This window comes from Myxine glutinosa, chromosome 13 (genome assembly GCF_964187855.1).
Source record: "Myxine glutinosa chromosome 13, kmMyxGlut1.1, whole genome shotgun sequence".
In the NCBI taxonomy this organism is placed as follows: Eukaryota; Metazoa; Chordata; class Myxini; order Myxiniformes; family Myxinidae; genus Myxine; species Myxine glutinosa.
The window spans coordinates 74,300,047-74,327,607 of NC_136273.1; the positions used below are offsets into that span (position 1 = coordinate 74,300,047).

The 27,561-nt window shown below is 47.1% G+C and overlaps 1 protein-coding gene across 1 annotated transcript in view; it reads left to right on the top strand.

The window, feature by feature from the left end:
- LOC137412122 (leukemia inhibitory factor receptor) overlaps positions 1 to 27,561 on the top strand; it is a 110,467-nt gene that overhangs the window by 66,769 nt on the left and 16,137 nt on the right. Inside the window, exons 5-11 of the mRNA XM_068097388.2 lie at positions 286 to 428; positions 3,827 to 3,992; positions 4,241 to 4,323; positions 8,786 to 9,008; positions 21,970 to 22,143; positions 25,050 to 25,160; positions 25,389 to 25,562. Of these exons, the coding sequence (XP_067953489.2) occupies positions 286 to 428; positions 3,827 to 3,992; positions 4,241 to 4,323; positions 8,786 to 9,008; positions 21,970 to 22,143; positions 25,050 to 25,160; positions 25,389 to 25,562 (1,074 nt within the window). The remainder of the gene's footprint in view (positions 1 to 285; positions 429 to 3,826; positions 3,993 to 4,240; positions 4,324 to 8,785; positions 9,009 to 21,969; positions 22,144 to 25,049; positions 25,161 to 25,388; positions 25,563 to 27,561) is intronic.

The following is a 27,561-nucleotide window of genomic DNA, read 5'->3' on the forward strand; positions in this document are numbered from 1 at the left end:
TCTGAATTATAGTAAGATAACATCCGAGTTCAAACATTTAACGGACTATAATGATTGTTTATTTCCACTCCAAACATATTTTGGGTCTCCTTCTGAGACTGGTGACATCTAAAAGCGAATGCAATGACCTAAACAACTATCCAAAATGTCATTATTTGCAGTTATGTCATAAATTGATGAATTTCTCCTGTGCAAGTATGTAAGTGGCATCGTATCTAATTTTCTCTACAATTCCACAGTATACGTTCTTAACATACCGATTCCTTGCCCCCATTGTCTACCCAGTCCAACCGTCCCCTCCACAGGATGTGACAGTCTCACCAGGTGTGGTACTCATCAATGTGACCTGGACGGTAGAACATGCGGACCTGGAGTTGCAGTGTGAAGTGTACGCTCAGGAAGCAAACACATGGCAAGACAAGACAGTAGTGAGTGTTTACATTTTCTCCACCATTTCTCTACATTCTCTACTCCTGGATTTGTAAATACCCACGATGGTTCGTTCAATTTGATCGTTCCCTTCTGAGGAACTTCATTGCAGGCGGCAATATTAGGCCCATCAAGCTTGCGCAATGGTTGCCACCCTATGGTTGTTTGTCCGTGTCTTATCCTTTCTAGGCTATGAGCCAGACCCCCCAAATTGGCCGGTCGGTACCATACAGATGGAGTAAGGCTCATTGTGATTTTTAGCAAGATATATGTCCCTAGATATGAAAAAAAAGTGATAGCAGTGTATAACTCTCGGCCATCTCTGTGTTATCACCCGAAATATTATTATACGCCTGCTTCGCTTCGCCAAAAAATGTGATATTTGCTAAAATTGGAATAAATATGTTTTTAAGGACCACAGAGTGCCGAGATCGAGATCGAGATCGTATTTGTTCGAGAGATCATGATAAACCTAGAGTGTGGAGCAAGTTTGCATGCATTGTGAAATATAATGTAGCTGATGTTACAAACCTACTTTAGGATACTAGCTAATACCAAAAATTACACTGAGATACCAAAAGTAGTAGACGAATAAACCTAAAATGTTCAAAAGCTATGTTTCGTTCCAAAATATCAAAATTAGGGGGTATGGTTGAACATATTTTGAACTTTGCCAAAATATGTGCCCCAAACAACCACCATATTACAAAGTAATGATATATTCCAATGCAGTGGTTCTTTGCGAAGATTTTGAGGGGTCAAATGTTACTCTGGGAGTTTTCATTTTTGAAATATTGACAAAAATGTACAATGTGAATTCTGAACTCGAAGCGATTTCGACCACTTTTTCACTAAATTTAACATATTTTTTGTCATTATATCAATATTTTGATAAATAACCCCCACAAATGTTATATATTTCTATTACTATATTAGTTGGCATCCAGTATGCAAATTATTGGCACTCTGTGGTCCTTAAAAACATATTTATTCCAATTTTAGCAAATATCACATTTTTTGGCGAAGCGAAGCGGGCGTATAATAATATTTCGGGTGATAACACAGAGATGGCCGAGAGTTATACACTGCTATCACTTTTTTTTCATATCTAGGGACATATATCTTGCTAAAAATCACAATGAGCCTTACTCCATCTGTATTCTGTATGGTACCGACCAACCCCCTTGGCTCATAGCCTATTCTAAATGCTGAGCATCAAGCAAGGAAGTAGACCACATACTATTTTTTTTTAAAATTATTTTGTTTGACTCAAGACAGGCTTCAAACTTGTGCAGCCTTCAAAAAGACACAAACTTGTGTCTAATTTTGTCAAAACGGCTGTTCACCACCATCTCTTATCTTCCCCAATCCAAAACCTTGATCTTTTCTACCCCCGCTAATTTCACCCCAAATCCACTTTTTTGAGGCGACTTTTGTCTTCTTTCCTGGAAGTCCTTGGTGTCCTTGCGTTTTATACCTATCCTGCCTCCCCCCCAGGCCCTCTGCCTCCCACACATCTCCCGATGTCCCTGCCCTCAAATGTTGTGTTTGTGTGCTTCCTCCCCTTCTCTCCCCATCTTGTCGACCGCTCTCATTTTTATATACTTTGTTTACTTGTTTGGTTGATTTGTTTGTTTGATAAATGTTAGCTCTTTCGCGAGCCTCGACTCTGTATACAAAAAAAAAAAAAAAAACGTCCTGATTTTGTTTTGCATGCCATGCCAGGCAAATATAAGTCAAAGTGTGATGATATAAATTGAACTTGTGCTTTTATGTTAAACTAATTTGCCTGCATATTATAATTCACTAATTGTTTTTTTCTTCTTCTTCCTCTTTTTCGGGAGTAATGCATTCGATCGTGTCCGTGTGTGTGTGTGTGCGTGTTCGTGTGTTTGTGAACAAGATATCTGGAAAAGTTCTGAACGGATTTGGATGAAAGTTGGTGGGATGATTGCCCTTGGGATAAGGAAGAATTGATTAGTTTTTGGTGAAGCTCAGGATATTATTCCGGATCCAGGAATTTTTTGGAGGATTGTTTACCATTGGAAGATAGGGCTCATTTTTTTTTTAACATTATCTTCTATATATTCTATATTTAACATTGTGATATGAAAATAGTTTTCATATTTGTTGTAAATGTAGTTTAAATTCGTGATTATGCGTTAGAGTGGTGTATTTTGTTAGCAGCGTCATCTTCAAGGTTCTTTTTTTGTTTTCTAATAAAGACATATTCTGTCATTTTAAAACCACCAAAGTGTGTATTAGGTTTCCCCTTTTCATAAAATGTATCGTTTGATACGTATAATGCTTTAAAACTGTTTTTTTTTTTAACCTTTTTTTTTTTTTTTTTTTTTTTGCATACAGAATCGATCAAGGCTCGTGAAAGAGCTAACATTTATTTCACAAACAAATCAACCAGACAAACAAAATATATAAAAGAGGGAGCGGAAGACAAGATGGGGAGAGAAGGGGAAGCACACAAACACAACATTTGAGTGCAGGGAGAAGTGTGGGAGGGAGAGGGCTTGGGGGGAGGAGGCGTGGGAAGGGGGGGAGGAAGGGGAGAGGTATAAAACACAAGGAGACCAAGGACTTCCAGGACAGAAGTTGGTATTTCAAAAAAAAGTGTAGGATTTTGGGTGAAATTAGCGGGGGTGGAAGAGATCAAGGTTTTGGATGGGGGAAGATAAGAGATGGTGGTGAACAGCTGTTTTAAAGACCTGGAGGGTGGAGTGGGATTGAAGAGAGTGAGGGAGTTTTTCCAGAGGCGGGAGGACAGAGGAATGAAGGAGTGAAGGTGAGCAGAAAGAGATATCTCTCAGAAGATATATCAACCTCAGATCAACCTCAGAAGAGATATCAACATTTACCTCAGCGAATGTCAATCGCGGTGTCAGTATTTGATGAACTTATAAAGACTTAGGTGAGTTATAAGTGTGACCAGCATGTGCACGGGATTCTTCCCAGAAGAATGAGTGGTCGCATTCGCTTGGACGACTTAAAATGAGGGAGTTTTGTTTTGACGTTTGGGCCAGTTTTACATGTTGTATCCCTAAGGAATGAAACGAACGTTTTCCTGGCTTACAATTTTATTTGAAGTCACACACGCCTCAAAATACACTCACTTATATAGAATTGAACGCTAAATCCGAAAATGTGAGTGAAATTGCCTTGTTTTTTTTAACATTATCTTCTATATATTCTAAATATATATCTGTGCAGTGTCTGTCTTGTGTTGTCTTGTCTTGTGTTGTCTTGTCTTGTGTTGTCTTGTCTTGTGTTGTCACTGAACTACTCCCTCAAACTTTTGTGAAATCCTACTATTCCAACTTGACCCACGGCGGGAGTATGCGCTCTACTGAGTGGCGTTCTAGTTCTTCTTGTGCATCATTTGCAGGTTAGATTGCAGGCATTTCCACAGAAACCACAGCTCAGCATGGGAACAACAGTGGAGGGCCTCGTTCCTTACACTCCGTATGATGTAAGTGTGAGATGCCACCATAATACAGATGGGCGGTGGAGTTCATGGAGTAACGTGAAATCCACACAGACCAAGGAAGGTGGTGAGTTAACAAATTCTAAACTTGCATAATTACCTGAGGCTGAAAATAATATATAAATAATAAAAAAAACTAATACATAAGTAATATTTTTTTAAAAATCTGGTTTGGCCTTAATCTGTTTGCATTTGGGGTTTGTTTTTTGGTATATTGTGAGCAAGTACCAGTGAAGCTTTAAATTTAATTTAATAATGCGTCGAAGGAAAATCCTGAGTGATTTATGTCAGATATGCTTCGTTGTGTACTTTTAGCACCATCCAAGGCACCGACATTGTGGAGAAATTTCATACGAACAGAAAAGACCAACAATACAAGTATTATGCTCGTATGGAAGGTGAGAACATTCGTCATTTTGGATCTTCATGTCCCTCGTCCCCATGCGTTGACTATAAGTATAAAGCACAACAATTATCTAATTTATTGCCATACACGTTACATATATGTTCAATGTACACATTCATATTTTGGAACGTGGTGTTTAACCACACTCGGTGGTGTAATGGTTAGAGCATCCGCACCGAGTCTGGGAGGTTGGTGTATTAAACTCCTGCCGAGTCGTGCCAAATAATTTTTACAGTGTAGCCCTGCAGCCAATAGGGCAATGCCATCTAGAACAGCGTTTGTCTGTCCGTATGTCCCCACAAACATGCACCAATCAGAGCTGAGGGTCTGGTCACATGACAGGCGGACAGCATTTGGTAACCACTACAGTTGCATATTTTACAAAAAGGAAATATAAGAACCTTCTGTGGTCCCAGTTGGTGTCGTAAGGTAAGTAGGAGGTTTCAGAAATTCCTCAATACAATTATGATTGACAAAGCAATTGACAAATTGGACAAAGCAATTTATCAAAGTAGCCAAGAAGTGGACTGGAAATTGATCGAAGTAGCCAAGAAGTGGACAAGGAAATTGGTCAAGGTAGCCAAGAAGTGGACAAGGAAATTGGTCAAGGTAGCCAATAAGTGGACAAGGAAATTGATCAAATTAGCCAAGAAGTGGACAAGGAAATTGATCAAATTAGCCAAGAAGTGGACAAGGAAATTGATCAAATTAGCCAAGAAGTGGACAAGGAAATTGATCAAGGTAGCCAAGAAGTGGACAAGGAAATTGACCAAAGTAGCCAAGAAGTGGACAAGGAAATTGATCGAAGTAGCCAAGAAGTGGACAAGGAAATTGATCGAAGTAGCCAAGAAGTGGACAAGGAAATTGGTCAAGGTAGCCAAGAAGTGGACAAGGAAATTGGTCAAGGTAGCCAAGAAGTGGACTGGAAATTGATCGAAGTAGCCAAGAAGTGGACAAGGAAATTGATCAAGGTAGCCAAGAAGTGGACAAGGAAATTGATCAAAGTAGCCAAGAAGTGGACAAGGAAATTGACCAAAGTAGCCAAGAAGTGGACAAATAATTTGATCAAAGTAGCCAAGAAGTGGACAAGGAAATTGACCAAAGTAGCCAAGAAGTGGACAAAGAATTTGATCAAGGTAGCCAAGAAGTGGACAAGGAAATTGATCAAAGTAGCCAAGAAGTGGATGAGGAAATTGATCGAAGTAGCCAATAAGTGGACAAAGAAATTGACCAAAGTAGCCAAGAAGTGGACAAAGAATTTGATCAAGGTAGCCAAGAAGTGGACAAGGAAATTGATCAAGGTAGCCAAGAAGTGGACAAGGAAATTGAACAAGGTAGCCAATAAGTGGACAAGGAAATTGACCAAAGTAGCCAAGAAGTGGACAAGGAAATTGATCAAAGTAGCCAAGAAGTGGACAAGGAAATTGATCAAAGTAGCCAAGAGGTGGACAAGGAAATTGATCAAGGTAGCCAAGAAGTGGACAAGGAAATTGATCAAAGTAGCCAAGAAGTGGACAAGGAAATTGATCAAAGTAGCCAAGAAGTGGACGAGGAAATTGAACAAGGTAGCCAATAAGTGGACAAAGAAATTGACCAAAGTAGCCAAGAAGTGGACAAAGAATTTGATCAAGGTAGCCAAGAAGTGGACAAGGAAATTGACCAAAGTAGCCAATAAGTGGACAAGGAAATTGAACAAGGTAGCCAATAAGTGGACAAAGAAATTGACCAAAGTGGACAAGGAAATTGATCAAAGTAGCCAAGAAGTGGACAAGGAAATTGATCAAAGTAGCCAAGAGGTGGACTCGGAAATTGATCAAAGTAGCCAAGAAGTGGACTAGGAACTTGATCAAAGTAGCCAAGAAGTGGACGAGGAAATTGAACAAGGTAGCCAATAAGTGGACAAAGAAATTGACCAAAGTAGCCAAGAAGTGGACAAAGAATTTGATCAAGGTAGCCAAGAAGTGGACAAGGAAATTGATCAAAGTAGCCAAGAAGTGGACAAGGAAATTGAACAAGGTAGCCAATAAGTGGACAAAGAAATTGACCAAAGTAGCCAAGAAGTGGACAAGGAAATTGATCAAAGTAGCCAAGAAGTGGACAAGGAAATTGATCAAAGTAGCCAAGAGGTGGACTCGGAAATTGATCAAAGTAGCCAAGAAGTGGACTAGGAAATTGATCAAAGTAGCCAAGAAGTGGACAAGGAAATTGATCAAAGTAGCCAATAAGTGGACAAGGAAATTGAACAAGGTAGGCAATAAGTGGACAAGGAAATTGACCAAAGTAGCCAAGAAGTGGACAAGGAAATTGATCAAAGTAGCCAAGAGGTGGACTAGGAAATTGATCAAGGTAGCCAAGAAGTGGACAAGGAAATTGATCAAGGTAGCCAAGAAGTGGACAAGGAAATTGATCAAGGTAGCCAATAAGTGGACAAGGAAATTGAACAAGGTAGCCAATAAGTGGACAAATAAATTTATCAGAGTAATGAAGATTTTTTGTTTGGTGTGAAGGAAAACATTATTTCAGCTGAAGACGATGAGGCAATTAAGCAGGAAAGCCATGCCAGCCAGAAAAGCAGCAACATGTTTGATTCCAACTCTGTGATGTTGGAGAGGCTGCAGGAATATCAACACCAATCACCACAGTTGGGCAAACAAGTTTCCCAAATTGTTCCCAGTAATGAAAAAGGGAAGATTTTTTGTCGAAAATTGCAGTGAATGAAGGAGGCAATGTGCGTCATGGGATGCACTTTCTGAAACTGGTGTTGCCTATAGTCATGAATGTCAAATGTTGGGTTTGGTTTCAAACATTCCCAAGCCAGAGATGCGGTTGGATTTTTGGATCATCTTGGCCATGACTTGGCTGAAAAGTTGCCTGTTACTTGCATCTGATGAAGTTGCGTACTCCTCAGCACAACCAAACAAAGCCATTTCTGGAATGTTTCTTAGTGCATTTGCTTGCTTGTTTCCATTCATCTTCGTTTTGCTTTTCATCGGGGAGTTGATTCGGATTGTGCGGAAAAAAATGCAACGGCGCATGAATCGAAGATTAGCATTTTGATAAGAAATGTATTGAACTTGAAGCATACCTGCATTGAAGATATTGTGCATTGCAAAACCAAACTTGAATGGATGGAAAAGGCCTTGTAGGAAGCATAAGGAAGTGACATCACTGATAGGCTATGTCTGCATCTGGACCTGAACCTAAATCGAATCGGCAATCATTGTTCTTGTCACCAAACCAACTCATCCACCTAGTTTTGTCGTAACATGTCCACAGCTTTTTGAAATATGCTACACAGGGTTACACCCTGAACCTTGAGATCCTCCCAAAATCTGCAGTGGTCAGAACTACAATCTCAACAGATGACCGTTAGCCCACTTTTTATACATATCATGGGTTATATATTGTATCGACTCAGGTCGAATTGGAATTTGTAATAGTTTTTAAGAGGGTTCAATAGAATTTTATGAAATTCACATAATTAAGACAGATGGCGGAGATTTGAGTTTGGTTGTCTTTTTACCCCATGTACGCAAAGCGAAAATCGAGGCGTAGGGAATTGGTTCCCTTCTGTGTGTCTGTCTGTCTACAAACGTCATTTTATGATCAAGGAACAACTTGATTTCAATTGAATTATATATTTTTAACATGAATCGGAAACCAAACCTGGAGTTTAGCAGTACTTTGACTGAAGTTGACCCGATCGTGCATGCGGAGGAGTGAGATAATATTTTTACTCTGTCTGCCTGATAGTCAAACAAAATTTACAATCATACCAAACAGGAAACTTACTGCTTTTAATGATGTCATAAAGGACGCAAACAACAGGCACAAAGAACTAATGTAACGTGTCAAATAAGGTGGTGTCAAAGATGCTGCATCAATGGCAGTAAATGTCTGGATTTTTCTTTTCTATGACCTTTAAATGTTTATTTTATTTCAGTTGAATTATATTCTTGAAAATTGCAGAACACAGATCACCTTTTTGGCACTTTCAAAACATTTCGGTTTAACAGTACTTGGACAAAATTTTACGGCATTTTACGTCTTCACGACCAATCAAATGTGCTGCGCAAAGACACAACACATGTCCTTTTTCTCAATACAGCATGGGGTAAAGTGTTAGATGAACTCTCTAGTTGTATTGGCTTTTGTTTGCTTTTTCAATTGAGGAAGTAATTTCGAACTTCTTAGTGAAGTAAAAGTCTTTGTGAGCCTCTGCTTTGTCCTATACAGTACTTCACATAGTCAATGCATGATAGATCCAACAACAATATTTGATGTTTTCCACCAACTTGCTTTCAACAATCTTTCTGTACCTCGGCAACATTTTACCGAAATCTTTTTCTCTTTTTCTCTTCATATGAAAGAACTTGGAACAGGAGGCATTAGAAAATGCTTGCAGAACAAATGTCAATCCTGTCATTTTGCTTGCTTTGTTTTGTCTCCTCCAGCCCCTTAAGCAGGCTGAGGCTCACGGCTTGGTCCATTCATACCACCTACATCTGAGCACTGGTACAGCTGGGTCTGTGCCTGACAAAAAAATTGTCAATGCGAATGAGACGACCTTTTACCTGGAGCGTGGAGGGGTCAGAGCAGAGCTCATAGCACAAACCATCGGAGGCCTTTCTCCGCCTTCATCACTCTACATCCCAGTCATGGACCCAGCGGGTTCCAGTAAGCCTTTTATTTCTGTATGTATAACAGGAGCCATGTCCGTGTGTAACGCTTTTTTGCACCCAAGAAGAAAGAAACTTTGAACTTGTCTTTGTATGGGATCGAACGGCATCCACTAGTTTACGAGTCAGCGACATACCACTCGGCCACAACTTTTACGCGATAAATTTAGTTGTTTTATGATCATAAAGAACCCGTACTTGCGGATGGGAGGACGATGAAGCAGGACTTGGAGCACCGCTGTAAACGCACAAACAAATCCACAAACAGACACTTTGCGAATTGTATATAGAAATATATATATATATATATATATATATATATTGTTACGGTTTTCGCCGCCCTTCCTGTGCTTACCAAGGGGAGATTAAGCCCCTTGTTATTTTTGGGCCGGCGCACCCGAGAGACTTGAAACGCCCCTCCCGGGCAAACGCAAGGTAGGGTTTCGGGACAATTCTCGCACGTACCTAAATGCCTGCGCCGCTGCGGAAGCGGGGAATCAAGCCTCGCACGAGCCACGTGTAATTTGAGTACACCGAGCGGATTGCGTACCACGTGGTCCGTGCAGTTACCTTGGTATTGGAACCCGATTAGAGCGGTTCTATTCGTACCACGCTTAGTCAATGATGGAAGGGACGAGACGGTCGAATAAAGGATGAACACAGGTTTAATTATGATTATGTACAATGATCGGTAGAAGCACAGAGACACAGAGCAGTCTTAATCAGTCTTATGTTAACCCCAGACATGGGCCAATCACACTCACAGAGGGGAAATGAAGGTAGGATGATGTTCACTCGCTGCCTTGGTCGTCCAGGAACGGCTTCGCCCGGCGTGGCTCTCCATGGTCACAGCACGTCCCGCGATGAAGGCAAGCAGGCAGTGGGAGGGGTCCTTGTAGCGCGTCTCTCGAACAAAGGGCACAGCAGGCAGGAGTTAAATGTACGCGTCTCTTGCCGGCTTGGCAGTTTTCCACAGCGCGTTTAGTTGCCGGCACGCTATCACTCGCGTAACCCAATAGAGGCTCTGCCTCAAGCTCAACCGAGCGTTTAATTGGTAAGAGCGTTAATAGCTTGGTTCATGCGCGTCTTCTCTCAGAACTACTCAAGCTCAACACCCAGCGCATGCCCTTCTCACAACTTCTCAAGCTCATCACCCCACAGAACTGCACTCTCACAGAACCACTTTGACTCTCACAAGTGCTTCTCCCATAACTTGTAACTCATCAATCTCATCACCCATCTCATAACTTGTTCACTTGTCAAGCACCCCTCCCATAACTGGGGTGGGGGCTTCACGCAACGGGTTATATTGCCAACCCCCTGAGCCCTCTCAAATGTTCTAACCACGCCTTGTGACGCAGTGCCGCAGCCACTCCCTTCGAGCCCTGATTGGCGGCTCGGGCTTACCGTCAGCTTCTCCTCCGCCCTCCTTCAGTCTTGCCTCGATTTGCCAGGCCTGCCTCGTGTTAATTTGCGCCAAAAGTCAAAGGCGGCATAAGGCGGCGTAAGGCAGCATAAGGCGGCATAAGGCAATGAAAGGACCTAACTCTCATTTATTCTACTCAATGCAAAACTAACACAGGAAAAAGACTATGCTTACATTTACTAAGAAATAACTGAACTATCGCGAGGCTACGTGTTGTAGTGTGACTAACTATGAGGGGGAAAATTAACCTTTATTGTACAAACTCAAAACCGCAACAAAATATATATATATAATGATAAACAAGTAAATATAAAAATATGTAAAAGTATAATTTTCAGAACAGACAAGACTTTAACAAGAGGGTTCAACATGGCACTGAGAGATGTTTAAAACGCAACTTTGTTTATCACAAGATCATAAACTAACTGTTGCAATCATCCCCAGTGTTTCCTGTCAATTTATCAGAGTACTCGCAATGTTTTTGCTTTTTTAGACTTTTAAATTGGAACCACAACCCTGAATTCAGACAAATAGAAATAGTGAATTATGTCAACAGGCATTTGTGTAATTATTTAAGCTTACTGCTACTGAGCTAGCAGCAAAACAAGCACCACATTTAGCAAGCAGGTTAACAGCTAGCAGGATAAACATGTAATGTAAGAGGTGATGAGATTGAAAGACACCCAAACAGTGAGAGGTGATGAGACCGAAAAGAAACCTTCCTCACACAGGCATTGGACACTGGAAACAGAGACACCAGCGGGCCAAACGTGTTTCTCTCAAACTGTGCTATTTACAACCAGACCTTGACGGAACGTCCATCACGAATTGAGTGCTGAGAAACCGCTCTTATTCTCCATACGCCAATCACCTTTTGTTTGCTTCGAGCATACTCGTCTACTTTCCCAAGCGCCACTCTGATTTTTTAAAGTGCGTCTCAGCTTTGTCTTACTCCTCTACAAGTGCTCTCTCAGAACGTCCGTTCTCTCGCAAGCTGCTCTTTTTTTTGTTTAGGATGCTCCTGAACCTCCTCTTCTTTCTCTTCCCTTGCGCATTCTCCTTAGATATATATATATATATATATATATATATATATATATATATATATATATATATATATATAATCTTATAAGTTCCTAGCAGGGATACCCGGCGTTGCCCGGTGTATTTTTGTGGGGACCTCAAATACTTCCCTCCACCCACTAAGGAATGCGATCCCCACATAATTCCCGATACCCACAATAGAGCGATAAGAAAAAAACCAAAATCCAATTTTTAAAAAAACTTCTATTTCCCCCCCCCCCCCCCCCCCCACTAATGAACCTTTGAAAGTTAGATGAATTATTAAATTATGAAATTATGAAATTATGGAATTATGAAAGAATTATGAAAGTTAGATGAAAGTTATTCAGCCATCTCTGAGAAAAATGGCGACACACCCACACACGGCCAAATGGACAAATGGACAAACGGCGCGCTTATAATATAGATAATATGACTTATAATGCTATGTTTTAAACTTCATTTTATGCACTTAAATTTTGAAATCACAGTATATCAAAATTATCACAGAACAATCATACCTGCACTAGCTGAGAAAACCTTTTATCAAAATCCTCTGTTGTGGTAGTACACTTTTGACTTTTCTTCGCATCTCTGAAGTGGGTATTTAGCTTTTTCACCGCACATGGGTAGCTAAGTACCAGCTATGTGAACTGATGCGAATAGTGCACAAGTGCAATGGAATTCAAAGAAGATGCAATTCCTGCTTTTTCTTTCAGCACAGACCCAACTATATTCACAAATTGACATTCTCTGCAACGCATGGACAACTCAAAACACACGTGTTCAGTCCTGTATCAATTTGTCATGCTCTGAGCCATGGGTTCCTTTCTTTAATTATTCTTGGACACCATTTCTCCTGTTTTTTTCCCCCCTCTAACACAAAGTCTAAGCTCATGGAAGAGCATGGTGACAGAGGGTAGAATGTAATGCACTGACAGTGAAGCAATGGGACAAAATTTTGCCACGAGTGGAACATGAGAGGAAGAGAGGAATAGGGCAGGAAACATTGCAAACTGCAAGTAAAAGTGGGAATGAGGGAGAGGTGGTTACTGGAGGGTTAATGGGTTTGAAAAAGGATCATTGGTAGGGATTGAGGATAACACGAGATGGTGGTGCACTCCTACCTTGAAGCCCTGGAGGAAAACGTCGGATTGAACAGAATGAGGAAGCAGGTTCCCCAAGAGAGCAAGAAGAGGGATATTTTCATTTTTATGTCTCAAATAACAGGGCCTGGATAAGGCTTATTCTAAGATTGATTTGATAATCTGAAATCACTGATCAGGAAACCTAACACTTTAATTGATATATGTCCAACGGGCAGGTGGTTGAAGTCCAAAGTTGCATTTATTAGTCCCCTACCGGTCGGTGTACACCGGAGGGGACTATAGGTTTGCACGCCGTCCCTCCGTCTGTCCGTCCGTCAGTCAGTCCGTCAGTCCGTCAGTCCGTCACGCAAAGAACGGTTTTCCGGACTTTTTTTCTAAACTCTTAATGCTAATGATTTCAAACTTGGTACACGGTTTCCTCACGATAAGGTACAGATCAAGTTCGAACTTCACGACGTTTCGATCATTTTTCACAAAGTTATGGCACTTTGAACTTTGGGAATTCTGATAATTCTGATGATCCTTAACTCAGTGCCATTTTAAGTTTTAATTTCCTTTCAAAAAGATTTTCTTTGCAATAATAGGACCGATTGAGATCAAATTTTCACCATAGGAGGGACTCGGTCTGTAGAATATTATAATGTTAATTATGACGTCACAGGTCACGTGGTTCGGCCGCCATATTGTTTTTCGTGAAAACACGAAAACCCATTTTTCTCTGCAACGGCTAAACAGATCGAGGCCAAACTTTGCAGGCAGAATCGCATACCCATGACGAACAAAAAGGTCAGCGAGCATGACGTCATCCATCACATGGTTTCAGAGTTATGACGTTTTTAAGCATGAACCTTTAAAACCGAGCTGCTCCCTCATTTTTGATCCAATCGAGGGGAAACTTCACAGATCTGTTCAGCATGTCAGTCTACTAAGATGTCCTTTTGGAATTTGCGATAGGGCACGTGGTTTGGCAGATATCGTTAATTAAACGAAAATATGAAGAAAAAAAATGGATATCTCTTGAATCGCTTGTACCTCAGACCGTGAGTTGGTAATTATATAATTCACACAGTGCAATACGTGCAGGCCGCTCCACGGGGCGACCTTGCGGGCTTATCAACGAGGCGAGGCGTGACACACATGTGTCTCAGCATACCTCAGATGAAGTTTGAAAACCAGCATGAACCGTGCATAAATTTGCATCTTCGATCATTTTTGACAAAGTTATGGCACTTTGAACTTTGGTAGGGGACATGTATTGCAGCGCAATACTCAGAATGCTTGTTTAAAATATAAGGCACAAATGATACTCCGGCATGGCATTGTACATGGAAAAGTCACTGATAACAGGCTTTTCTTTTCCCCACTCCTTCTTCCCCCTCCTTGAACTCTCATGATTCTTCAAAGAAAAAAATATTCTTTAAAGTCCCTCCATCTACAAACTACTACTAATTACTACATAGTTCTACATCTACAAGTAACCAGAACTTTCCACAACTCTCACAATCTCTCCACACACAGCTTAAAGTCTAACAATATCATAACTCATCACCTTTCTACTCTTCTCAATCTAACCTCAACAAACATCACACAGTCATATATAAAACAAGCATTCCGAGTATTGCACTGCAATACATGTCCCCTGCCGGCATTGGGTAGCACTGTCATAGAAGACAGCATTATGACTCACCGCATTCCAAATTATAGTCCGGAAAACTGTTGGGGAAATTACCAAAGTTCAAAGTGCCATAACTTTGTCAAAAATGATCGAAACGTCGTGAAGTTCGAACTTGATCTGTAACTTATCATGACGAAACCATGTACCAAGTTTGAACTCATTAGCATAAGAGTTTAGAAAAAAAAGTCCGGAAAACTGTTCTTTGCGTGACGGACTGACGGACCGACAGACTGACAGACGGAGGGACGAAGTGCAAACCTATAGTCCCCTACGGTGTACACCGGTAGGGGACTAATAAAAATAGTTCCATCTCATCGTAAGTACAGTACACAACCCAGCTAACACAACACCGTTGGGCCAACGTTGGCCCAACGGTATTGTGTTAGCTGGGAATCATTAAAATCACACGGTTCCCAGACACCTCCTAATAGTCACTCGTAAAGAATTATCACACTCATGGTGCCTTGAGTAATTTTATTAGTCCCAACTTCTTAAAATTTTCAGCCAACTTCCGGAATTTATTTTTATTTTATGGTGATCAAAATATGTCATCCTGCACTACAAAACAGACATAGCAATCATGATAACTTTTTACTCTTGTAGCTTCTTGATACAAGAACAGAAGCATTATTTCAGAATTGGTTGTGTCGACCTCATCATGGTATATACAAGGCGGTTAAATTCCGTTTTAATGTACACCTTCATTTGTTGAAAACCTTGCACTAAAATAACTTTATTACTTTTGTCTTTCAAATATATAAGCCTGACATTTATTAGGGCTGGCAGTATGGTCAAGAGGAACGCACACTCGTCTCTAAGTTGTCGAGCCTGTGTCTGAATCCCGACCCAGCTATACACTGTTATCCTGGTATTTCACAGGTATGGTAATTCATCAATGTGTGTGCTGTCCCTCAAATGGACAAATGGTGTCCCGCCTGCCGGCATGGGTTGGTGGATGCTAAAGATCCCACGGTGTCCTTCGTGTAGAGCTATCGCCGGCACCCTAAACAAATTACAAATTCCTGCCCTATAACAAACTACTGCTGGGAAGGCAATGGCAAACCATCTAGTATAACCCTTGCCAAGAAACTGCTTCAGCAGCACCGACACTTTATAACAGAGTATGATACATCAGAATCAAAAAATTTTAAAATGAAAAACTTGGTGTTTCTTGGGACTATGTATCTCGATACGAGAACCTTTTGAACTTCAGTTTTGTCGTTTGTTTAATAACCAAAGAGTAACATTGTTGGATTGTCCGACAACATGATATGAACCACTTAGTTGCATTTATATCTAGTTGCCAGTTAGTTGAATATGAAGTCCCCGTTTGCAAGAATGACCTTTGAACTCATATCTTAAGCAAAGTCGTTATTAGTACCCTGCTGGTTTCATTGGAGGACACTCTATGTTTGCTGTCCGTCTGTCTGTCCGCCCTTCCGTCTCTCCGTCTCACCCGTGATTTCCAGACTTTTTCCCCATACCCTTTAAAATATTCAACTGAAAATTTGCACATGGCTTTATTATGATAAGTTACAGAACACGTTTGGGTTTAGGGGCACTTAATCAATTTTTCACGAAGATGTCCTTTTTGGACTTTGTGTCAATATCACATATTATACATGGGTCAGTTTTCCAGACTTTTTCCCCTTACCCTTTAAATATTGAACTGAAACTTGGTACATGGCTTCATTACGACGAGTTACAGAACAAGTTTGAGTTTCGTGGCGTTACGCCAATTTTTCATGGAGTTATGTCCGTTTTGGACTTTGTCAATATCACATATTATACATGGGCCAGTTTTCCAGACTTTCTCCCCTTACCCTTTAAATATTGAACTGAAACTTGGTACATGGCTTTATTACGATGAGTTACAGAACAAGCTTGAGTTTCGTGGCGTTACACCAATTTTTCATAGAGTTATGGCCGTTTTGGACTTTGTCAATATCACATATTATACATGGGCCAGTTTTCCAGACTTTCTCCCCTTACCCTTTAAATATTGAACTGAAACTTGGTACATGGCTTTATTACGATGAGTTACAGAACAAGTTTGAGTTTCGTGGCGTTACGCCAATTTTTCATGGAGTTATGTCCGTTTTGGACTTTGTCAATATCACATATTATACATGGGTCAGTTTTCCAGACTTTTTCCCCTTACCATTTAAAATATTCAACTGAAACTTGGTACATGACTTCATTGTGATAATTTACAGAAACTTCAACTTATTCTGCCACAATTGCTGAGTGGTTGGAACAAGAACATTCATTGGGACCGGTAGTGGACATATATTCCAAAGCAATTCTCCCTCTTGTTGTAAATGTGTTTTTGGTTTCTATCACTGTATCCTGGTGTGTTTCTGTAAATGTCGCTCATACATAAAACTAGATAAACGATTTGCTCACCTATGTGGAGTATTGAAGGAACTGCGCTCCAACGCGAGTCGAAAGAATTGACGCGACCAAAGACGGAATTCGTCCGAGTTGCTTTATTGAAACAAAACAGCTCAGGTATTCTGACAAGCCCGTTTATCGGGCAGCAATATATATACACATTTATGTCGGGAAGTTTGCCCGGCAAAAGCTATACCGGGCATGCCCGGGTGTCAAGGGCGAGCCTTGGAAAGGCGAGTCTGGACCTGCCCGGGCGTGTTTGGCTGCGGCCTGGCAAGTCGAGGCTGGGCGTGCCCGGGCGCTCTGGGCGAGCCCTGGAAAGGCGATAGCGGGCATGCCCGGACGCTCTGGGCGAGCCCTGGAAAGGCGATAGCGGGCATGCCCGGACGCTCTGGGCGAGCTCTGAAAAGGCGATAGTGGGCATGCCCGGACGCTCTGGGCGAGGCCTGGAAAGGCGAGAGCGGGCATGCCCGGGAAAGACGAGTCCGGGCATGCCCGGGAGAGGCGCGTCTGGCCGTGTTCTGGCCGGTGCAAGGCGATTGTGTGCATCCAGCGGTAACCGCTACACACGCCCCTCCAGAATCGACCTGCACCGGCAGGGTCAATTTAAGGGGGGTCCGGATGACCCGGCCGAAGCGACCCCTGGAGGGTCGTGGGGAGGGGTCCGACGTGGTGGTGGGTGGTCGAGCGGGGGGAACTGTGGACGGGGGGCGGCCTCGCCGCGGAGGAAGGGCCAACCGTGGTGGTCGGTCGACGTCCATGTGCGCCGGTTTGAGGCGGTCCACAGAAATCCGGTCCGGCTGGCCGCCGAAGTCGACGATGAAAGACTTGTCGCCCCGTCGCAGGACCCGGAAGGGCCCGTCGTACGGCGGCCGGAGTGGCCCCCGGTGCGCGTCATGACGCACAAAGACGTACTCCGCTGTGCGAAGCGCCGGGGGGACGTAGGACTGGGGGCCACCGTGGCGGGACGTCGGCATGGGGGCAAATCGTCGGGCGGCCTCCTGGAGGTCCGAGCGCTGGCGAGCGGCGGACCAGGGACTGGTAGCGTCGGGCACGAATTCGCCCGGGACGCGGAGCGGCTGGCCGTAGACGAGCTCGGCGGCGGACGCCTGGAGGTCTTCCTTGGGGGCCGTGCGAAGGCCCAAAAGGACCCACGGCAGCCGGTCGGCCCAACCGTCGTCCTGAAGGCCGGCCATGAGTGCGGCCTTCATGGAGCGGTGAAACCGCTCGCACAACCCGTTGGCTTGGGGGTGGTAGGCCGTGGTGCGGTGCAGCGTGACCCCCAACGAACGGGCGACCGCGCCCCAAAGCTCAGACGTGAACTGTGGGCCGCGGTCGGACGAGATGTCCGCTGGTGCGCCGAAGCGCGCGACCCAGGTGGCGATGAACGCCTGCGCCACATCGGCGGTGGTGGTGGAGGCGAGGGGCACAGCCTCCGGCCACCTGGTGGTCCTGTCCACCATGGTGAGCAGGTGGGTGAACCCCCGCGAGGGGGGCAGGGGACCCACCAGGTCCACGTGGACGTGGTCGAAACGCCATTCAGGCACGGCGAAAGGTGCCAGCGGGGCCTGGGTGTGGCGGTGGACCTTGACCCGCTGGCAGGCCGTGCAGGCGTTGGCCCAGTCACGGATGTTTCGTCGAAGGCCGTGCCAGACGAAACGCGCCGACACCAGCTTCTGAGAAGCTTTCCGGCCCGGGTGAGAAAGGCCGTGGATGGAGGCGAAGATGCGGCGCTGCCAGGAAACGGGCACGATGGGGTGAGGCTGGCCCTGGGAGACGTCGCAGAGCAGGACGGTGCCCGCGAAGGGAATGTCGGCCAGGCGGAGGCCCGTGTCCGCCGCACGGAGTGCCTGCACCGAGGCGTCGGTGGTCTGGTCGGCCGCCATGAGCGCGAAGTCCACGCCGAGGTGGACCGCGTTCGCGCTGGCCCGAGAAAGACAGTCGGCCACGGCGTTGTCTTTGCCGGTGACGTGCCGGATGTCCGTGGTGAACTCCGACACAGCGGAGAGGTGGCGCTGCTGTCGGGCCGACCACGGCTCCGTGACCTTAGCCATTGCGTAGACCAACGGCTTGTGGTCGACGAAAGCCGTGAACGCGCGGCCCTCCAGGAGGTGTCGGAAATGGCGAACGGCCAGGAATAGCCCGAGCAGCTCGCGGTCGAACGTGCTGTAGTTTAACTCGTTCGGCCGGAGTTGCCGGCTGAAAAAAGCGAGTGGCTGCCAAACCCCGTCCACCCATTGCTCATGGACGGCGCCCACCGCGTAGTTGGAGGCGTCCGTAGTGAGGGCAATGGGCGCGTTGAGCACCGGGTGAGCCAGCAGCGTTGCGTCGGCGAGGGCCCGTTTGGTGCTGGCGAAGGCCGCGTCCATGGCCGGGGACCAAACAATGTCATGCTTGGCCGGATTGCCCCGGAGGGCCTCGTAAAGGGGCCGCATGAGCTGAGCAGCGCGGGGCACGAATCGGTGATAAAAATTCACCATGCCGAGGAACTCTTGGAGGGCCTTGATGGAACGGGGACGCGGGAACGTGGTGATGGCCTCGACCTTGGTCGGCAGCGGCACGGCCCCGGTCTTGGTGATGCGGTGGCCCAAAAAGTCAACGGTCGTCGCGCCGAAGTGGCATTTGACCGGGTTGACAATTAAGCCGTGCTCGCTGAGGTGACCGAACAGTGTTCGGAGGTGGAGGAGGTGCTCGGCGTGGGACGTGCTGGCGACGAGGATATCGTCCAGATAGACGAAAAGAAACGGCAGGTCGCGCAGCACGCCGTCCATCAAGCGCTGGAATGCCTGGGCCGCGTTCTTGAGGCCAAACGGCATCCGCAAAAATTCGAACAGGCCGAACGGCGTGATGACGGCCGTCTTCGGGACGTCGGCCGCCCAGACAGGTACCTGGTGGTAGCCCCGTATCAGGTGAATTTTCGAAAAGATGACCCGTCCCGCCAAACGGGCGGAAAAGTCCTGAATATGCGGGATCGGGTACCTGTCGGGGGTGGTAGCGTCGTTGAGACGGCGGTAGTCGCCACACGGGTGCCATCCACCCCCCGGCTTTGGCACGATGTGCAGTGGCGAGGCCCACGCGCTATCGGAGCGCCGCACGATGCCGAGGTGCTCCAACACGTCAAACTCGGCCTTCGCCACGGCGAGCTTGGCCGGGTCGAGGCGGCGGGCCCTGGCATAGACCGGCGGGCCCGTAGTGGGTATGTGGTGCTCGATCCCGTGCCGCACCGCGACGGCCGAAAACGTCGGCCGCGTGAGGGCCGGGAATTCAGCGAGCAGGCGAGCGAACTCGTTCGCTGCCGGGAGGGCGCACGCCAGTTCGGTCGGCGCGGAGCTGCTCATCGTGCACGCCAGGGAGCTGAAGGTCTCGGCGTTGACAAGGCGACGACGTTTGACGTCGACCAGCAGCCCGTGCGCGCAGAGGAAGTCGGCGCCCAGCAAAGCCATGGGGACGCAGGCGGTCACAAAAGTCCATTGAAAACGCTGGCTGCCGAAGCAGAGGGTGACAACGCGTGGGCCGAAAGTGCGTATGGCCGAGCCATTAGCAGCGACCAAAGAGGGGCCGCAAACGGCGTCCCGCCTGTCCTGCTCAGAGGCGGGTATGACGCTCAGTTGGGCGCCGGTGTCACACAGGAAACGCCGCCCAGACGCTTTGTCCCGAATAAACAGCAAGTTGCCCGAGTGGCCGGCGCTCATGGCTGGGAATGAACGCCGGCCCGGCCGTTTCCCGACCTGCCGAAAGTGCACGGGGGCCGGCACGTCCTAGCCTTGTGTCCGAACCTGGCGTGGTAATAACACCATGCACGGTCAGGTGGAGGCCCCGGCCGTCGTGTCGGAAGCGGGCGGTGCGGCGTGGCGGCCGCCAGTTGCACCGGCAGTTCGGCCTCCAACCGCGCAGGGCGCTCGGGCGTCGTGGGCGTCGCCTCGGACGGCGGCGGGCTCCAGGTAACCGCGCCGATGTGCTGGCCCGCCGAGGAGATCTTATCGGCTTCCCTGGCGAGGGCGCGGGAATCCGTGATCAACGTGCCAGCCAGGGCGAGGCGTACCGGGTGAGGCAGCTGGCGAAGGAACAGCTCGCGGAACAGAAAATCCGGAGAGTGCTCACCGAGCAACGAGAGCATATAGTCCATGCGCTCTGACGGGCGCGTGTCGCCGAGCTCGGGCAGAGCGAGCAGGCGCCGTGCGCGTGCTGCCGGTGAGAGGGCGAAAGCGTCGAGGAGGAATGTCTTCAGCGCATCGTATTTGTCAGCAGCCGGCGGGTGCTCGAGGAGGCTCAAGGCGCGGGCCGCGGTGGCGGAACCGAGCGCCGCCACAACATGGTGGAAGCGGGTGTCGTCCGCGGTGATGCCTCGCAGGGCGAACTGAGAGTCCGCCTGAGCGAACCAAACAGCCACATGAGCCTCCCAGAAGGTAGGCAGTTTAAGCGTCACTGCCGTATTCATGTCGGTAGGTCACCAATGAAGGAACTGCGCTCCAACGCGAGTCGAAAGAATTGACGCGACCAAAGACGGAATTCGTCCGAGTTGCTTTATTGAAACAAAACAGCTCAGGTATTCTGACAAGCCCGTTTATCGGGCAACAATATATATACACATTTATGTCGGGAAGTTTGCCCGGCAAAAGCTATACCGGGCATGCCCGGGTGTCAAGGGCGAGCCTTGGAAAGGCGAGTCTGGACCTGCCCGGGCGTGTTTGGCTGCGGCCTGGCAAGTCGAGGCTGGGCGTGCCCGGGCGCTCTGGGCGAGCCCTGAAAAGGCGATAGCGGGCATGCCCGGACGCTCTGGGCGAGCCCTGGAAAGGCGATAGCGGGCATGCCCGGACGCTCTGGGCGAGCCCTGAAAAGGCGATAGCGGGCATGCCCGGACGCTCTGGGCGAGCCCTGGAAAGGCGATAGCGGGCATGCCCGGACGCTCTGGGCGAGCCCTGGAAAGGCGATAGCGGGCATGCCCGGACGCTCTGGGCGAGCCCTGGAAAGGCGAGAGCGGGCATGCCCGGGAAAGACGAGACCGGGCGTGCCCGGGAGGTTCGGGCGTGCCCGGGAACAGTGAGTCCGGGCATGCCCGGGAGAGGCGCGTCTGGCCGTGTTCTGGCCGGTGCAAGGCGATTGTGTGCATCCAGCGGTAACCGCTACAGTATGATCGTTACACGGTAGAACACAGAATGTTAACAATGTTTTGCTTTTACTCATGTAGTGAGTGAGTGCTCTTGCATCAATCTGGATCCTGCCCTTCAGATGCCTCATTCAATACGTATGTTTGCACCTGTTGTGTCTTCCTCGTCCATTTTGCCTTCCTCAGTAAAACATCGAAGACAGGTTGTTGGAGATGGAAAATGTATACACCTCAACTGGGGTCCTCGATTGGCTGCCATCTCGTACATCGTGGAATGGAAGCTCGTGGAGCAGCCAGCCATTGGGAAATTGGGATGGAAGGAAATAGAAGGGAATACTTCCACCGCAAAAATTTGTTCTGGTGAGAAGCGAATTATTATTTGTATTTGCAAATGTAAATAGATACTTACGTTGGTATTCCTTCATTTTCTCCTTTAGGAAAGACTTGTGGTTAGAATAAGCAGGCACTTGATAAAAAACAAGATACGAGACTTTCAAAATGATGTACGAATGCTAAATGATGCCTTTTGCGCATGCTTTGGGTGTATGTTTACAAATGACATACTAATGCTAGATAAAGCCTTTCGCGCATGCGCTGTGTGTTTACAGTGACTCGATTCAGCTCTACGGGCACTTTTAACCTGCCCTTGCTAAACGTGCACTAAACGTGCAGCTCAAATAATCCTTTAGACATAATTTTTCAGCATTTAGGTTTAGACAATAGTGGCAGTTTCCAGATGGTTAACCGTAATTGTTATGTTCCTGAATGCACATCGGACTCACGAGAATATAGGAAATACAGGATAAAAAGGGAAAAGAGGAAGTGTCGGCCGTGCATATATATATGTATGTATACAGTGCATTCAGAAAGTATTCAGACCCCTTCACTTTTTTCACATTTTGTTATGTTGCAGCCTTATGCTGAAATCGTTTAAATTCATTTTTTTCCTCATCAATCTACACTCAATACCCCAGAATGACAAAGAGAAAACAGGATTTTAGAAAGTTTTGCAAATTTATTAAAAAGAAAAAACTGAAATATCACATTGACATAAGTATTCAGACCCTTTGCTATGACACATGAAATTTATCTCAGGTGCCTCCCATTTCTCTTGATCATCTTTGAGATGTTTCTACACCTTGATTGGAGTCCACCTGTGGTAAATTCAATTGATTGGACATTATTTGGAAAGGCACACACCTGTCTGTATAATGTCTCACAGCTGACAATGCATATCAGAGCAAAAACCAAGCCATAAGGTCGAAGGAACTGCCTGCAGAGCTCAGAGACAGGATTGTGTCGAGGCACAGAAATGGGGAAGCCTACAAAATTTTTTTTGCTGCATTCAAGGTTCCCAAGAGCACATTGGCCTCCATCTATCTATAATTCCAGTAATCTCTGTGTGTATGTTTGTATGTCTGTATGTCTGTGACCGCTGTTTCTCGACAACCACGGGTCCGATATACTTGAAACTTGCCAGGTATATTGCTGGGGACCCGAGGATGTGCCTTTTCAAGGTTTCATATTAATCGGAGAAGTAGTTACCGAGCTATGTCCAAAAAACGATTCAACCAATCAGAGAGCAGCGAGCTATCACGTGTGCCGAACGTGGCGAACAGACTCTGCCTCGGACGGCACATTTGAGAGCGTATTCATTTATTTCACGTTGGAAAACTATGTTGCCGTTAAACTATGTTTTAAAACTAATTAAAACTAATTTGCGATTCATCGTAACTGCGATTTGCGACCTTCCGGACAGTGAAGACTGCACTTCCGGCAGCCAATCACAGAACGCGTTGTTGCGTCGGCGTGGCCGATGTGAGAGCGAGCCGAGCCGAGCGCGTGCGCCATTACGGTTCGTAATTCGATTTCTTCCGGAGAAAATAATAATTTCTCGATTTCTTATGCGCATTATTTCTCCCAATTCAGTCAGAGCGAAGGGCGGAAGCGAAGAGCGTTGTTTTTTTTGTTTACGGGCGTACGGGCGGGGTAGAGCGTACGGGTAGCGTTTTTTTTTTTTTTTGGCAAGGAACGGGCACCCACGTACGGGCATGCCCTAGTAATTCTTAAATGGAAGAAGTTTGGAACAACCAGGACTCTTCCGAGAGCTGGGGCCGCCCGGCCAAACTGAGCAATCGGGGGAGAAGGGCCTTGGTAAGAGAGGTGACCAAGAACCCGATGGTCACTCTGGCTGAGCTCCAGAGATCCTGTTTGGAGATGGGAGAAACTTCCAGAAGGACAACCATCACTGCAACACTCCACCGATCTGGGCTTTATCGTAGAGTGGCCAGACGGAAGCCTCTCCTCAGTGAAAGACACATGAAAGCCCGCTTGGAGTTTGCAAAAAAGCACCTAAAGGACTCTCAGACTGTGAGAAACAAGATTTTGTGGTCTGATGAACCCCCGATTGCTCAGTTTGGCTCTAGGAAGAGTCCTGGTTGTTCCAAACTTCTTCCGTTTAAGAATTATGGAGGCCACTGTGCTCTTGGGAACCTTCAATGCAGCAGAATTTTTTTGTAGGCTTTCCCAAATCTGTGCCTCGACACAATCCTGTCTCTGAGCTCTGCAGGCAGTTCCTTCGACCTCATGGCTTGGTTTTTGCTCTGATATGCATTGTCAGCTGTGAGACCTTATATAGACAGGTGTGTGCCTTTCCAAATCATGTCCAATCAATTGAATTTACCACAGGTGGACTCCAATCAAGGTGCAGAAACATCTCAAAGATGATGAAGAGCAATGGGAGGCACCTGAGCTAAATTTAAAGTGTCATAGCAAAGGGTATGAATACTTATGTCAATGTGATATTTCAGTTTTTTCTTTTTAAAAAATTTGCAAAACTTTCTAAAATCCCGTTTTCTCTTTGTCATTCTGGGGTATCGAGTGTAGATTGATGAGGGAAAAAATGAATTTAAACGATTTCAGCATAAGGCTGCAACGTAACAAAATGTGAAAAAAGTGAAGGGGTCTGAATACTTTTTGAATGCACTGTATAAGTTCTGGTATCCTGAACATCCACAGAGGGATCTCTGGCCATTGGTGTCGTGTGAAATTTCAAATTAAAATGTTCACTAACCTGAACAAAGAGATCGAGGAGGATGTATAAATATGGGAGGGAAAGGGGGGGGGGAGGGAAAGGGGGTGGGGGGGGGGACAGCAGGGGGAAATCGAGAGATTTTATTCTGTTGTTCTGTTCACCTGTTGAGAATAAACATCTGGATGACTAAACTGAGTTTAGAAAAAGTGTTTGAAACACATTTTTATTTCAGCTAATGGGGACGACATCATCCCTTTCCGAAGGTACCAGGTTGCTGTACACGCAAAGCAGAATGATGGCAACATGCTCATCGACCAGGCCGAGGCCTACTTGGAAGAAGATGGTAAATAATGTCCTCATAAAATAATTCTTCACATTACCAGTTTTTTTTTTTTTTTTTTTTTTTTTTTAAGTTTCCTGTTTTCCTTGCCGATTGTTTGTTCAGCCATTCTTTGCCCTTTTTGTCATTTCATCCATTTCTAAATTAATGTTCATTCTAAAAAGTGAAATCGCTCGAGTTGAATGTGACCTGATTAACTCGTTGGCATTATTTTACCTGTACTTTGTTTAGTACCAGAAAGAGGTCCACATGTGCAACATCAAGAATCCCTGGGCAGTGTCTCACTGCTGATTAAGGGACTGCCTATCTCGGCTTGTAGAGGTTTCTTGACCTCGTACACGCTGTACGTTACACTGGAGGAGCACAAGACCAGAACACAGGAACACAAGACCAAACGTGTACACGGTACGTCTTCAAACCATATGCATCGCACTTGATCTACCCGTGGTGATGAGGGTAGACATCTCAATCTTGTACATAACTACCAGGGGTACCCAGCATTGCCCGGATTATTTTTTGTGGGGGCCTAAGACACTTATCTACACCCACTAAGTAATGGGGTTCTTACACACTTCCCTAAAAGAAAAAATCCCAAAAAAGTTAAGGGTTTTTCTTTTCAAAATTAATTTAAAAATAAATAAATAAATAAACAATTACTTTTTTTGCCTAAAACACACACTGGTACTCGCTGATTAACTTCTGAAAGATTGATGAAGATCCGTTCAGCCATCTGAGAAAAATGATGCGGATACCCCCCTTCCTGCCCTCCCCCCTCCCCGGCAGCCCTCGTAGTATATCATAAATATCATAGTATATCATATATCATAGTATATCATAAAGTATATCATATAAATAAGGCTCTGTAGCGTGGTGCTACGCACGCAACTTGTTTGCCAATGAAGGTAAGCCACAACGCGTAGGGTCAAAAGAGTCTTTATTCACTAGCTCAAACTGTAGCACTGAAGTGCTCGGGGCTGCGCACCCCGTGTATATCCCGAGGCCACGCCTACCCCTCGGGCGTGGCCGACACCCTCTTGGTGCGCGGAATGATGTCACCGTGCCAGCGAGCCATCGTGTCCGCCACACGCGCCCCCCCAGAATTCTCGTGCACCTGAAGGGTCAGTTTGCGGGGCAAACGGATGACCCGGCCGAAGCGCCCTCTGGCGGCTGGCAGCATCTGGGATGCTGGGATGTCATCTGGGATGCCCCCGGCGGCACCTGGTATGGATGCAGGACCGGGGGGGGGGGGGGGCGTGCCGGCGGGGCTGGGCGGTGCCGGAGGTCCGCCCCGACACGGTGGCCGAGCCACTGGCAGAGGGTGGTCCACTTCGAGGTGGGCCGGCTTGAGGCGGTCCAAGGAAACGCGGTCAGGAGTACCGCCGATGTCGAGCGTGAAGTGTTTCGCCCTGGTCTCCAGCACGCGGAAGGGCCCGTCATACGGGGGCCGCAGCGGTGTCCGGTGGGCGTCGTGGCGGACGAACACGTACTCCGCCGTGCGAAGCTCCGGGGCGACGTGCGTTGGCGGGCACCCGCGGTGCGTCGTCGGCACCGGGGCGAACCTCCGGGCGGTCTCCTGCAGTGCGGAGCGCTGCTGCGCCGCGGACCATGGTGCCGTGGAGTCGGGAAGGAACTCGCCCGGCACCCGCAGCGGTTGTCCGAAGACCAACTCCGCCGCAGATGCGCGCAGGTCGTCCTTGGGCGCCGTCCGGAGGCCCAGCAGGACCCAGGGGAGCCTGTCGACCCAGCCGCCGTCGCGGAGGGTGGCCCGGAGCGCGGCCTTCAAGGAGCGGTGGAAGCGCTCGCACAGGCCATTGGCCTGGGGGTGGTTGGCTGTGGTGCAGTGCAGCTGGACGCTGAGCCCCCGCGCGACCGCCCCCCAGAGCTCCGAGGTGAACTGGGGGCCGCGGTCGGACGAGATGTCCGAGGGGGCGCCGAACCGGGCAACCCAGGTGGCGATGAACGCCTGCGCGACGTCCGCCGCCGCCATCGCCGCCAAAGGCACGACCTCCAGCCACCGGGTGGTGCGGTCCACCATGGTGAGGACGTGGGTGACACCCCACGAGGGGGGCAGAGGTCCCACCAAGTCCACGTGAACGTGGTCGAACCGACGTTCGGGCACCGGGAATGGGGCCAACAGGGCCTGGGTGTGGCGGTGCACCTTCGCGCGCTGGCACGCGAGGCACGTCCTGGTCCAATCGCGGACGGCCTTCTGGAGGCCATGCCAGACGAACTTGTCGGCGACCAGCCTCTGGGAGGCCTTCGTGCCTGGGTGGGACAGGCCGTGGATGGCGTCAAAAACCCGGCGCTGCCAGCCCGAGGGCACGATGGGGCGAGGCCGCCCGAGGGAGACGTCGCACAAGAGGGCCGTGCCCGCGCCGTCGAACGGCACCTCGGTGACGCGGAG